Below are 15,849 nucleotides of genomic sequence, written 5' to 3' on the forward strand. Positions count from 1 at the left end.
ATAAATAATTTGAGATAATACAGAAAATCAATCAATGATCTCAATTAATGATCTAATATTAATGTGAATAGTAGAAAGGAATTTATTTCAGATTGCTAGCCATCAACAGCCTTTATCCAATGCATAAGCCATTTTAATAACAATATTTACATTCAACTTTCTATAGTTTTATCATTAAAATATTAAAAAATATTGCCGACTTTAAAATTATTCACAAATTATTATTATTATTTTGTGAAGTTCAGAAATTCACTGTTTAACGTCAGCAATGAAATTATAATTTTGTTTGTAATTAAGTTGATTAATAGTTGAATATTAACGAGGTTGAAGCGGAGCGATGTCCGAATGTTAAAATAAGCCGGAGGACACGGTAGTCATTTTGGATAAAGTGGAAGGACAAAAATAACCTTTGGGCCCTGTTCGTTGGCGTTTAATTGTGGCGACCCCGTTTCATAGAGCAGAAAAAGCGGGAGGGAGGGAGGGAGTGTGTGATAAATGCACCATCCCAATCCCATATCATGAGACTGTGTAGTTAGTTAGTAAGTGAAAAAATGAAAATGGAACAAGAGGTTTCAGTTTCACACTCAACACAAACCCAAAGCCCCAAAACAGAGTAAAAGAAAAAATGACGACGGCTATCGTACGCGACCAGAACCTGGAGAAACACATTCACAAACAGATGGGGTGCATGGCTGGTTTCCTTCAGATCTTCGATCGCCACCAGATACTCACCGGAAAACGCATCTACTCCCACAAACGCCTCCCTCCGGTAACACCTCCCACACTTCATTCACACATCACCATTCCCCTCTTTCCCACTCCCAACCTAACCCTGTTTCTCTTCTCTTTCGCAGGCCTCGCCGGAGCCGGAAAAACCCGCCGCCTCACCGACGCGTTCAACGCCATCGCCGCCCAGAGAGGTCGTGAGTTCAGAGCCCAAGGCGAGTGTCCCCACTCTCCCCGTTCTCGAATTCAAAGAAGGCACGCGGTCCTCGTGGAAGTTCGCGAGAGAAGCTCCGAGGCTGTCCCTTGACAGCAGAGCCATCGTGGACGCGAAAGGAACGCTACACCTTCACCCGCGCGGCGAGATCCCTCCCGAAAACGACGCTGACAAGCAGCGTCGTTCCACCAGTGTCATTGCCAAGCTCATGGGCCTTGAGCCCTTACCAGATTCGGAGCCCGAGCCCGGGCCTGGGCCCGTGGCCAAGCTCCAGAGATCCGCGTCCGAGTCCAGAGTCCCCAGAGATCTGCCTCTGCCCCTAACGCAGTGTCGTTTCTTCGACCCCAACAATTTTACCGCTCAGGTCACAACCAATGTGGTTCACGAGAATAATAATAATAATAATAATAATAACAGTTATTATACTAACAACAACGCTGTCATCGATTCACGATTCGTTAGCAGCAGAGTCGCCGCAGATCCACCGAAACAGAGGTTAAAGAAGAGTTTCTACGACTCTGCCGATTTCTTCCCCGAGCCAAAACACACCGTTTCGGTGTACGGAGAGATTGAGAGGAGGCTGCGGGTGCGTGGGATAAACGAGCCTTCCAAGGATCTCCACACTCTGAAACACATCTTGGAAGCCTTGCAGCTCAAGGGGCTTTTGCATAACAGCACCAAACCAAACCAATCTCCCATTGTGGTTATGAAACCGGTTCGATCTGTGAATCGGACCGGGAGTGATTATTCTCCCCGGTCCAGTCCTCGCCGGAGCCCCAGAGTTGGCAACGAGGCTCGGAGGAGTGAACAAAATGAACGGAATGTAAGGGGGCAAGGTAGAACACAGAGTTCGAGTCCGAACCGTAGGAAGCAGGAACCGCAGAGGAGAGTGGGTGTTGATTCGAGGAGGGTGTCTGTTTCTGTGTCTCCGGTTCATTCGCCCAAGGTGAGTCCCAGAAGGAATGCAAATGCAACGGGTCAGCAAGTGCCAAGTGGGTCGCCCAGGATGATGATGAGAAAAAATAATGAGCGTAAGGAGAAGGTGTTGTTGGGTGGGGCAGAGGATGAATCGTCCACCATTTCAGACAACAGCTTCAGCACTAGTTCATATCCCGATACAGAGGTAGTAGTATACTACTATTACTACCAACTGTTACTGTGCCTCATTTAATTTTAATTTTCTGTAATATATGTTCTTAATGAGTTAATTAATTACTATTTATGGGAATGGTGGTGGTGCAGAGGTACAGGTTGGAAGAGTACAAGGAAGGGAAAGATCTGCTGGATAGGTGCGATAAGCTTCTCAACAGCATAGCAGAAATAACAGCTGCCAACGAGTTGCAACCGAGTCCAGTATCGGTTCTTGACTCGTCATTTTACAAGGATGACTGGTCTTCACCATCCCCGATAACAAAACGCTACATTGATTACAAAGGTGAGTGAGACTGTTTTTTTTTTACCAAACTTATTAGCTTCTGTGTAATAATTGGAATTGAATTTTGTGGTGACGTATTATCTGTGCAATAGCCAAAGTTGGGGTACGTCATCTATTGTCTTAGACTCTAATGTTATGCAAGTAAATCTGTAGGCGTTTTATTTATTTTTAAGCTGCATGTTTTGTTTGCAACTACAAGTATGAGAACAGTGGATGGTTTGTTCTCTTAAAATCCCAACCAATGTGGACCAATCATTTGATCCCAGGGATGTTGACATGGCATGACTCAGTTGGGCTCATTCACTCTTACCTCAAAACTGCACTACACTGCGATGCGATGCGGTGCGGTGCGGTGCGGTGCCTGTTTTTTAATCGTACAATCACGTGGGACTGACTCACCTCGCTTCTTGAACTCTCATCGTCCCACCGAGAATCTTCCCATTTTTTAATTACTTTAATTCTTTTATTATAAATTTTTGTTAGTTAATGATAATGATGATTAATAATGACATTACAGATCAAGCGGCGGAGTCGGAAGATGATATGTGGAGTGCAGCATTGTGCAGCAGCGAGGAGGCAGCGTCCGAGGATTGTGATTTCGCTTACGTGTCGGAGATTCTGCGAGCTTGCACTTACTTGCCGGAAGACAGTGACATTTTTCTGTTACTGGAGAAGCAGCAATGTTTAAAGGGGAAAGATACCTCGAAGGCTTCGACGCTGCAGAGGCGGTTGATTTTCGACACTCTTCAGGAGATCCTGAACCGGAACCAGCAATTGCCGCCGTGGAAGGCGGTGTCGTACGGCGAACAGAGGCAGCAGATCTGGTCGGAGTTTCGGAGGATCCGAGAGAGGGAGGAATCGTGGGAGTCGGAGGACTTGTTTAAGGTGATATGCGGAGTGTTGAAGAAGGACATGGCGGATGAGATGCGAGGGTGGGGAGAATGGCCGGTGGAGATGGGAGATGTCGTGTTGGACATCGAACGTCTTGTGTTTAAGGATCTTGTTGGCGAAACCATTCGAGAACTCGCTTCGTTTTCACCTCAATCTCAATGTAACAACAAGCTACTACTACCCTCGCTTCGTAGGAAACTTGTCTTTTGAATTTCCAATCACAAACATCAAAAACAAAACGAGAAAAAGAAAGAGAGTCGCACGCATTGTTTAAATCTTCGCGCGCTTGCCTTTTTAATTTTTCTTTTCTTTTCTTTTTTGGCTTGCTTTATTATGATTTTTACTTTTAGTTTCTGTCAATGAAATCAGGAAATTTTTAATCTGAAATCTAGGCAAAATCTGACCTTGGCTTTCTTCAATATAGAGATGAATGAATGAAATGTTGGCCTATTTTTATTGTTTTTGTTAATTATTATTTTATGTGGGGGTGGGGTGGTGTCTCAGGTGTGGTTGATTAAAAGTTGGAAGGATAGAGATGTTGCTATTTACAATGCAACAATTCGGATGAGTATGATGTCAAAAATCAAAAACATAATGAGCCACGAGAGAAAAACAAACTCTTGTTTAATCGCAGCATAATGCCAAGCGGCAAACTACCACTGAACACAAATATCTAAAAGTTAGCAATGATATGGGCTTTTGCTTATTGGGGAGGTTGTGTTACCATAAACTTATTAAATTAATGATTAGAGGGTTTTTATCCTTAATTCTGGCAAGAAGTCCTACAACTACAAGGCAACTAAAAGGCTACGCCGCAATTTAAAATTACCCTGCAGCACGTTTGGTGACCACTTGGACCGAACAATTGGTTTCATTTTTTTTGGTGCAACTTGAAAATTGCACGCAACTCACGCGACTACCAAACTCTTCAGATTTATTTTAGAACAATTCGTAAGCTTCTCTATCAAATTCTTTCTGCTTTTTTTTTTTTTTTTACATCTTATACTTTCTGTAGTTGCTCAATGCTCACTCCACATTTGCAAGCATTAGCATATAATTAGAATTATGTGTTGGGATAGAAAAGAAAAAGGAAACAAAAAAATGTCTCATTTAGTATATGGAATTCATCCTATCCGATTCATACACAATTTGCCTATGCATTTACTAAACAGTAGTAGCTCGCTCTATCTATAAAAATTTCAACATATCCTGTTTAATGACTCAAATCTAAGAAATCTAAATTGGATTATCTAATAGTATTTACAAAAGGTACGTTTTGGACAATGTTAACTTATTTGAATACGTGAAAAATATCTTGTTAATTCATGGAGTAACCCCCATCTATCCAGTTTTGAACAAAAGATAAGTGCTTTATTTAAAAAAAAATATTTAAAATTTGTTATTAAAATCAATTTTTTTTATCCATTAAAATAAAATATTAACACTCAAACATCATATTTAATCAGTGAGTTAGATTTATTTGGCCTATGAAAATCATTTATCCGCAGTTAAGAGTGACAACTCACCTGGGAACTCAATGATGTGATAAGCTTCCAATCATGGACTTACCCCCTCAGTTTTGAACGTTTTATGTCAGTACCCCATTTTGTTTCCCACTATTTTTTCTGACAAGCGGATAATGATAATTGAAGAATGCATTGTTGCCATGATGGACATTTCTCTTGTTTTGAAATCATAGAAGTAACCTAGAGACAACACCTATTAAGTTGGTTTTGTCCAGTTTCGGAACTGCCATGAAAATGGTTTGATGCCGATATTTCCGATTGGGAAATTGCCATGACAAACCTGGATATGGAGGTATCAAGACTCTGGGTCCTCTGTGTCTCAGTCTCAATAGGGCCTACTCTCCCTGTCTTCGCTAACTAAGTCAGCCACGTGACCAAATACTATATACTCACATACATGGTGTGTATAATTGACATGATTGGTGCACTAGTATTGACCGTACTATATTCATAATAATGAGAATAATTTATTTAATGAAAGAATTTATATTTAATTTTTATTGTAGGTAAAATTTTCTTAGATTAACATTATGAATGTGATTAATATTTGACCTAATAAATTATAAAATACCCGTATTCTATAAATGGTGTATATCATAAGCATCCTTTAAAATGAGATTGACATAATTGAAATCACATATGGTCAGATATATATTATTATATTAGTTTGTCTTCATCAATGAAAATGTAACATCCGTCAACGAATAATTCATGCATCAATACACATAATATCTTTGGATGATGCATACTTGATTATTCTTTCTGTGCTGCTTTCTCCTATAGTTCTATTTTTAATTACATTCCCATCCTTAAGAAGTGATAATTAATCCAAATATTCGGCCCAATTAAGAAAACGTGACGAGAGAACAGATGAATAGAGCAAGTACCAACTGGCCCACAATTGCTTAATCGGCTCCTTAATTAGTTACAGGATAGTTACATTAACTACTTTGATGGCAACGCGTCATCCAACCTAACTCGTTGGATCTCAAATGTAGCATGACAACAAGGACGTACATGATGCAGATCCAATAATTCATACTCTTGTAATTTAAAATTTATAAAAATATATTACTTATATTTTTTTTTATAAAAATAAAATATTTATTTTAAAATCTATTACGTAAAACTAGAATCTTTATTTTTTAATATTTTGCTTTTTTACTTTTAATAACTATACAAGTAACTTTTGTTTGTTATATTTGTGTTTTTTTATATTGGGTTCCAAAGTTTACTAGGTGTATTAGTTTTACTTTGAGTAACTTTTTACTCCTGGATAATTGGGTTTATGTTTATATATTTCTTCCTCCTTCTTCCGCCAACATACACAAGTAGACAAATATTTTTGTTAGGTACTACGAACAATAATATTTTTTTCTATTTTTCTAAATTTCTTCTCTTCATGTTCTTATAAAAAAATTAAATTTTTTAGAGAAAAAACATTAATGTTAAAAAGATTCAGGAATTTTTTCACTGGCAAACGATTGAGCAACGAATTGTCGTATCTTCTCTTACCCATACAGTGAGGACATGTTCTCTCAAAGGATAATACCTGAGTATTTCAACCCAAACTATCTAAAAATTTTCCTCTAAATATTTATTTTCCTTTGTACTTATTTATGTTATATTGTATTGTTAACTCATGTTCAATCATATTCTCAAGTTATATTATTATTGTTATTTTTTATTTAGTTTGAGGCTTTACATTTTTTTAATTTTATTTTTTAAACAGCTATGCTATGCCATGATTCCCCATGGCTCCTTATCTTTTCTTTTTTCTTTCCTCAATTATAGGGCGATAGGAGGTACAACTTCGAATCTATACGTCTGCAATAAGTCATGTGCATTCCAAACCCTTGACCATGAACAGTCCATAATATTATTATAGCTTAATTTCTATGCATTTCCAATGTAAAATATTTCATACAGTTGAGTGTGAATCAATGAGAAAGCATAATTTGCATAATTTATAACTAATGTAAAAGTAATCAAATTTACATTATTTTTTCTTATAAAAACGGAGAGATATGGCGTCAATGACATGTTGGATTATATATGAGCGAATACTCACCTAGAGGATTATAAATTTACATGCCCAAAGCGCAAGAATTTCACTCCGTTATAGGTACTCAACTAATCTCTAGAAGAATTTTGGCCATCAAATAGGAAAATGTTGTCAAGAAGATTCAAATCCACATCTATAAAGATGGTGGGAGAGTTGGCATTAGATCTTTAACCACGATATCATTTGGCAAAATCGTATATATGCACTATTTTCTCATATTATTAAGCACCAAAGGTTCGGTCATGGTGGTGGGGCAGTGACAAGTGGGGAGCTATCTAAGCAGCATATGGTACCAGAGTAGCAGACTTTCCAGCCTTTTTTTTAATCCTACGTGGGCCTCTGTCTAACCCTTTTCTCTCATTTTGTTTTTCTTTAAGCCTCTTGGCCCATTGGCCAACCCCCAACCAAATCCAAGGATTAGGGTTTTGTGTCTCCTCAAAAGGGCACAAACCTAACCACGTACAAGGCTTGTGTGAAAGAGAAGTGGATGAGGCACATGCCACTGCTCCAAAACTCATTAAAAGTGTCCATTCCTTGTCTTCATTGGTTGTCATGGCTACTAACTACTGTTGTCTCCTTCCACGGCCTTGTGATAAATGAACTTGTTGCCAATGTTAAGTACTCCTTATTAATGTTTGATATAAGAGGATGGGAGGGTGGCCACGGCGTGAGAACAATACGGGACAATAATTGAAAAACAAGGAATACCGAGTAAGACAGATTTTTATTTTTAATTGTGTTGGATAATGCAAAGAGAACATTTGGACGATCCTTCATATAGAAATTATGGTTTATAAAAATCTAAATGTGTTATCCAATAATTAGACAGAATAAAAGAAAAATATAAGTATGATAGAATTGATGACATTACATGAAGAGAGAAATTGGAGATATTAATAGGGTGTTTAAAATAAAAGATGATTTGTGTATATTACTTTTTATAGAAAGGAAAATGTTGAAGATATACCTTGTTTTGGGGGTGGATAGGTGGTATTGTGATAAAAAAAAAAAGATAGAGAATAAAAGGTACATTCAACTGGAAGTAGGAAGTAACAAAGTAAATATCTTGAATTTTTTTTTTTTTAAGGAAATATATTTTGACCTTTAGTAAAAGCTTTAAGAAAGGGCTCTTAATCAAGTACTCTAAAAATAATACTATAGACAATAGTGGGCCGAATTATCTGCTAAACACCTCACCAAAAGGGCATGTGGGGCCTTGATTGAACTAAATGTTTGTTGGCATCTGCCTGTTGACAATTAGCCACTCCTCTTCCGATTCCAAGTTTTTTCGTACCTTTTCCATTCGGGTAAAGATACATTGAGACCATGTATGTGTTAGGCAAATTTTCCCATTTGGGGTTGTTTTAAAAATTTTTTCCCCAGATAGGTGCTTTTAAAACTATTTATCCAAAGAGGTTCTTTTGGACGTAAGCTGCATACATGGTTAAGCAAACCGTCGGTGGGACTGGCGGGTTTGCTGCTGGTGACTAGACTCGTCACTGTCAGTGGCGATATGCACATGTTTGACTGCAACTCGCCATTCGAAGTGGCGACATGTTACAGCAAGGGGAACCGTCAGTTTGACTGGCGAGTTCCCAGCACGTAGGCCTCAGGGCTAGGCGTCAGTGGCACAGGCCATGCAGCAAGTCATGCAGGGTTGCAGCTGCAGCAGGGTGGATTCGCCAATGAGTATGGCGGGATGCGCTTCACCGGAATCGCCAAGCTGGCTGGCGATTTGCTTTATTTCAAACGTGTCCATTATAAAAGCAGGAACTCAACTACACTTGCTACGCTTTCTTCTTCTTCATATTACTGCACTACATTGCTGTTCTTTTTGTTTTGTTTCTGGTAAGTATTTTATACTGGTAAATATATGTTGTATTATATATATATATATATATATATATATATATATATATATATATATATATATATATATATATATATTGTTAGGTTAGTTTTAGTTAATTTGATAATATTATTTTTTAAAAATTTTGTAAATTAGTATAGTATTAATTGTTTTATATATAGATATGCTAAGTTTGTTGATGTTAGGTGAAACTTTTAAATTTTAAGTAGTATGTTTAAATATGATTTAGTTGGTATATTATTATTTGTACGTTAGTTATAGTTGATTTATTAATATAATTTTGTTAAGATTTTTAAAATTTGCATGTTATTATTTGTGAAAATTATTTGTACGTTAATTTTAGTTGTTATGTTATTATTATTTGGTTTAGATTTATTAGGTTTGTATGATATTATTTGTATTATATATATGGTATTTTAGGTTTAGTTAGAATGTGAATATTATTTAGTTTATTGAATTATAGTTTTTATTAAAATATATGATACTTTATTAATTTTATATATACGTTCTTTAAATTTTTTATTCCATGAAATTTTTTTGATTTAATACCATTTTTTTGTGTATAATATTTGTTATATAATTTAAATTTTAATAATTGGAAAAAAATATGGTCATTTAATTAAATTAATGTAGGTATTTTAATATTTAATTTTGTTATGTGTAGAGTATTTTAGTTAATAAATTAAGTTTTGTTGTGTTAAATTTATGTACGTGTTTTATTTTATAATTTTATTAAGTACGTATTTTAATTTGGTCATTTATTTCAATTTATGTTGCTATGTTAATTTTTAATTATGTTATTTGTAGAGTATTTTAGATATTATTTTAAGTTTTATTGTGTAAAAATTTTGTACGTGTAACAATTTTTAATTTTATTATGTATTTTAATTTGGTTATATTTGTCGGCGATTGTGTCTCATCATTAGATAAATAATTTCCACATGATGTAAGCGAATTTGTAGAATGAAACATTGAACCACCAGCCACATCATGATCATCATCATCATCTTCGTGAAGATGTAAATTGCTCATATTTGTTGGCGGTTGTGTCTCATCATTAGATAAATAATTTCCACATGATGTAAGCGAATTTGCAGAATGAAACATTGAACCACCAGCCACATCCTTTTCTATGTAGAATTATAGAACTGACATTTCTTGTTGTTGTTTAAAAATTTTCAGCATCGTTACAACGTCTTTGTCATCGCAGATTTGCAAGGCAATATATTTTCCCGACACTAAAAATCTACAACTGATAGCAGAAATAATTTCATTATTTTGTAACTTTACCTTGTCTCCAATTTTTTTCTTCAAAGCACTAAAACTAATTCCACGTTTAATCTGAATCACTTTTTTACTGCCTTCAAATATTACACCATCATTATCTTCATATACCCTTCCATTGAAATACAACACTCTTATAACCGAATTCATAGTGTACCTACAAAAAAAATATTTTAATTAATTAATCATAATAAATTCAAAATAGTAAAATATAATCACAAAAAGTCTCTTTAACACAATTTTACATTAAAACATTATTCTATATAAAATTTATTAACTTTAAATATTTTTCATGGTAAAAACTTAAAAAAATAAACGATTCCTAGGTACTAATTTTAAAGCCCAAATAAACCATAAATAAAGTTAGTATTATTTATAAATAATTCATTTTCATAATAATAACTTCAACTTACATACTACAAATAAATATAATGGAAAAAAAAATTAATTTTAAATACCGTTCAAGTTAAATGCTCATAAAATAAATTTACTATAACTTTATATTAAAATAAATTTCCACACTAAAAATACTTATTTCGAATAATTATGATGTTACAAATTTTTTTACTTTTAGACACTTTTCACAATACACGCTCGATCAATTTTTAACACTAACAAAGTATTAATACCAACCTAATCTAATTAAATATATACTAAAAATTTCATATTTACCAATTTTTTTCGGGACTCAAATATTTTCTTTAGATAAATATCATCAAAAAAAATTTCTATTTTATACCCACAAAGAAGCATATCAAATATAAGACTAATTTAATTAAAAAATTATTAAAAACAAAACATTGAAAATGCTCTAAAAAATTACTTAAAAAATATTTTATAATACAAATTATTTGACTCAAAATTACTAACCTGATTCACAAATTTTTGCCTCAACAAATAAATTTCAAACCTTATACGCACAAATTTAAATCTCAAGAAACGCTTACAATTTTTGAAAATTGAAATGTAACTTTGAACGCACAACACCAACACTAACAACTTGCAATTTTGAATACACAACAAACTCGCTTTGGGAAAAAACACCAACACTGAGAACTTGCAGTTTTCAACACACAACTAAAATGCAGTTTTGATCGCTTTGGGAAAAAACACCAACACTGTGAACTTGCAGTTTTCAACACACAACTAAAATGCAGTTTTGAACACACAGCATGACTGAGGTTTTTTTTCGAGTTTATAAAGGCACTGAATCACCATTTCCAATGGCTATTTTCTTGGCCCTAAATCGCCAATTGCAATTGCAACTTGCCCTTAACTCGCCAATGACAGTTGCAACTTGCCTTTTGGCCTGAAAAAGCTAAACAGCACCTGCCACCTGAAAAAGCCTGAAAAAAGTTGGCCTACGAAACAGTCTGGAACTCGCGAGTTTGACTGGCGGTTTCCACCTTGCACCTATATCGCTAGTCTCACTGGCGATTTGCTCTCTTTGCATGTGCTTATCACCACTGGCAGTGGCGAGTCCAGTCACAAACAGCAAACCCGTCAGTTCCACTGGCGATTTACTTGACCATGCATGCAGCTTACGTCCAAAAGAGTCCCCTTGGATAAATAGTTTTAAAAGCACCCCATATGGGGAAAAAGTTTTTAAAACTACCCCAAATGGGAAAATTTGTCGTATGTGTTACAAGCACTCATGTGATATTCTTTATTTTTTTGGTTATCTTTCTTTTGGAACTGTATCCTCAACGTTCAAACCGAAAAGCAAAAGGATGAAGTTTTTTAACCAATGGTGATTAACTTTTGAAATGAAAATATATGCATAATGCTTTATTTTAATTTTAATGAGGATGAATCAATAACCATTTTGGGAGAGAATACATGTGTTTTGTGCACTCACGATCTTTAAGGGAAGTTAGTTATTATTTTCGGTGATGAATACTTTCTTTTTTATTTTTACTTTTAACCATAAATATTTTATATTAATATTATGGTTAATAAAAAAATAGAAAGAATCAAATTATTTTAAAAAGTTACTTTTAATATTTGTCATTCATTTTCGTAAAATTTAATAGCTAAGATTAGTCATTTATTAGAATCACTATATTTGTGCGGTTAAAAAATTAAAAACATTATTGTTGGAGATCAAGATTCTTTTTCTTTTCTTACATCATATTATTTATGATATCTAAATTTTCTCTCTCTCAATGTCAAATAAGATGGGCTGATGATGGGGTATCTATTTCATTTTTCCCCTCCTCGCTCCTTTTATTCCCTCTCCCGGTTTCCATTTTTTCAGGTATAAGCATTTCTCTTTTGTATAATTAATATAACAAAAGAAAAAGATGAGAAACGTGTAAACTAAAATAATGATGTCAAGAAGAGAATACAAAATATTATATGAATAATATACTATCCCTCTCTTATTTTTAGCAAATTAATCATAAACACATAGAGGACAAGTTTATTATTGTTTGAACTAATCCGGTATTTGATGAAATTATGGGAGGGTCTTGTCTTGTGCCTCGCTATGGGACGGTCCATCATATTGTTAGAGATGCCAATTCCATCACTCTGATGCAAGACACTTATTAGACACTACATTAGTTTAGTAATGAAGGTGCAATTCACCGAGGCATTTCTGGTATATTGTGTTTTTCAGGAATGTGCCCACTGCCCAGCATAATAATCAATCTCACTCTCGATTGTTTTGCATGTTGTTTGGTAATCGATCAAATTCTCTTGTTTCATTTGCATTATCCTTAGTTTTGTAGAAAATGAACAGGTGGAAAAGGTTTGTTTTAGTGAATAGAAAGAGAAAAAATTTGACTTAAATTTCGTGACGTATTATGCTTTTTGGTGCCTCTAATTAATAGACTTATCCAGGCGGCGTATTTGTTTTTTTAATTTTTGCAGATAAGGGGTTCATTATTAAGTTTGGACGTTGGATAGGTTTGGGAATCTTATACGATGTAATCTTTGACCAAGATGGCACACCTTGTGATTTTCTTTATTTTTGGTCTATTGTTTTTAATAATGCACATTCTTTCTGCTGTTTGAGAAAAAATCGTCACGGGATGAAAAGGAAGATGGGATGTTTTAAATAATGAAGTTCTATAGTGTCTTTTTTTTTTTTTTTGAAGTCTAGAGTGTCCTTTAATTAGATACTATTCCTTTACTCATGAATAATATACTAGATTAATTTTTTAAATTATAAATATTAATATTATTAAAAAAAAAGTAAATTTAGAGGCAAATTTTGACAGTTGTCAATCAATTCATTCTGTAAATGATATCACCAGTTCGATCCTAACACAAAATTTGATCCTAAGGTAAATGCTATTTAGTATTTGAAGACATTATGAAGGAATGTGATTAGTTAAGAAAATCACACAAAAACATCTTTTTTTATATAAACCCAGCATGTATGGTTACTTGTTCTTACTTTTTATGCTCAGTCTTGTAAAAATTTATTTGTACTAAATAGTAGCAGTATTACTGATAAGTTAATTTAGTCTCTAAATTTGATGATCATTGTCAAATTTAATAACTATCAATAGATCTCATAGTTATTATTGTTAGGAATCAAATTGATTGATGCATAATAAAGTTAGAAACTAAATTAATTCACGTGCATTAAAAATTAAAATTAAAGACTAAAAACAATTTATAATTACCGATTTAAAAGCTAAAATTTCCTTTAAGTAAAAATGAAAATTACAGTAATCAATAATCATTTATTTATTGTAACAATCATCCTATACTATAGCAATATATGAATTAAGAAAAAAAAAAAAAAGGAGGAAGAAAATGGCATTGGAAAGAACACTATGCCAATTCCAAATTACCAATGTATATACCATATAAATATTCCAGTGTCAACTTACTCTACTTCTGCATACTTGAGCGCCAATTTATAGCTTTCTAAGTATTGAAATGACGGAAATCCAATTGCAGATGAGACGTTAATGGCTAAAAGTGCATTGGACCACTTAGCTGTTTTCCTAATAAAAACGATGGGTGATGAGTCTCAGCTTTGTCAGCATATGAAAGGTGGGCCATTCTTGTTTCTTCCTTGCTGACCTGAAACCCTACAACAAATCAATCTTCAGTCAAAACTCAAAACAATTCTCACCCAAAAATGAAAATTAGTTTGGTTTATAGGGCACCTGTGATGTCATTCCCTATTCAATCCTAGTAAGCACATAGCCAAGAATATTCCTAGGCTCAGTTTAAACAAATTAATTAATGTAAACATTAAGAATTAATTCATACTGGAATTTTAGTAATGCTTCTCACTTTTCTACTAGAATTGCATATGAACAAGTTAATGTGACCATAAAAGAAACAAATTAAATTCATTTATTAACTAGTGTATAGTATTGAATGGATGTTTTCTGAAATTATTTCCTCACCTGCTGCATTAATTAATAACGAGGCAATTCGTTCCATGGCTTCTTTTTGCCTTGCCTGCATGATACATGAACAGACAATTTTAGTTACATTCTATTTGTCTGAAGTTATAACTAATAACCTTTTACATTAATTTGAATGTTTCTTAAATTTTTGCTATACTTTGAAAACTTAAGAGTAAATTAATGTAAGAAATATCTTACATAGTTTAAAACACGGCTGCTTGAGTGCTGGATCATCAGTTGATTCTGGGGGATCCTGGCCAAATATCATCTCACAACTCATGTCATCAAAATCTGTAAATCAAAAGACACAAAGTAACAATCAAAATTCTCTTTTCTCTCTCTCTCTCTCTCTCTCTCTCTCTCTCTCTCTCTATATATATATATATATATATATATATATATATATATATATATATCCATTTAATTTAATTAGTTGATTAATGAGGGTTAGTCAATCGTGTATTCATGTACTTGTAGGAATTTTGCTCGTTTACCGTGGTCAATTACGAGGTCCTGTTATCTGCGAGTAAAATAAGCTTTATTCCTCGAAATGACTTATGCATAATGTTGATTCTGTCCTCTTGATGTGATTTTCAATGCTTTTGGTGAATTGAACTCATTTGTTGCGGTGGGTTCATGAGAAATATGATGTCATGTCTAGGGGCTACTTTATGAAGTTTAAAAAGTATTATTTTTTCTTTCTTTCTAAAAATAAGGTATTCTTAAATATCCAATGTTAGTCTTCTAAAGAATTTTTTTTTAAAAGAAAAGCTTCATTTCATTAATTATTGATGATGTATCTCATATCTATATTTCGTTATATATTACTTTAAAATTAATATTGTTAGCAATATTAATAACATGAATTTTAAAGATCATAGTAAACACGTACAAATGAACACAAGATTTAGTGAGGTTTGAAAAGTGTATCTATATTATCAGAAGTAAAACAATTGTTTCAATTATTAATTGATAAATAGAGTTACGACAATATTTATAAAATAAAATACAATACAATTTTTATAATAACATCCCAGTACCGAACCGGTGTTCGTCCTTAGAATATTAGTAATGCACGATAAATATAATATGGCTTAATACTCGATATTCGGTATTCAATATTCAATGAATCTTTCAATGATTATTGAGTAATTGCTCTTCAGATGCAAATTAAATTCGTCTATGTAAACGTAGCTCTCTTTGGCCATGGGAATGTGCTCATAAAAATAGTTGTTAAGGAAACTTACTAGGGACCATGTTGACTGAAATACCCAGAGAATCCTTTATAAACGATTGAGATGGGAGTTTGCAAAGGTTGATACACATTCCTACACAATTTGTCTCTTCTAAGAACCTGCATATATTCACTCTTCTATTATAAATTTAAATCTTTACTCTTTAAATAAAGCATTTTTTTAAAAACAAGTTGTGTTCTTTCTTATTGAGTCATGTGTCTTTTTTT

General features: G+C 33.6%; 1 protein-coding gene across 2 annotated transcripts; it reads left to right on the plus strand.

Annotated features, from left to right (window-relative positions):
* Window positions 1-472: 472 nt before the first annotated feature.
* Window positions 473-3,716, plus strand: LOC114372122 (protein LONGIFOLIA 1-like). 2 transcript variants are annotated; one of them, XM_028329535.1, is made up of 4 exons: window positions 473-769; window positions 855-2,066; window positions 2,183-2,375; window positions 2,893-3,716. In XM_028329535.1, exons 1-4 carry the CDS (start codon window positions 626-628, stop codon window positions 3,474-3,476), a joined length of 2,133 nt encoding a protein of 710 aa, XP_028185336.1. In that variant the 5' UTR covers window positions 473-625; the 3' UTR covers window positions 3,477-3,716. The 2 variants fall into 2 exon arrangements, with proteins under 2 accessions (XP_028185336.1, XP_028185338.1); XM_028329537.1 differs by having other exon boundaries at window positions 855-2,063.
* Window positions 3,717-15,849: the final 12,133 nt, after the last annotated feature.

The sequence above is a fragment of the Glycine soja genome, chromosome 10, assembly GCF_004193775.1.
Source record: "Glycine soja cultivar W05 chromosome 10, ASM419377v2, whole genome shotgun sequence".
Taxonomy (NCBI): domain Eukaryota; kingdom Viridiplantae; phylum Streptophyta; class Magnoliopsida; order Fabales; family Fabaceae; genus Glycine; species Glycine soja.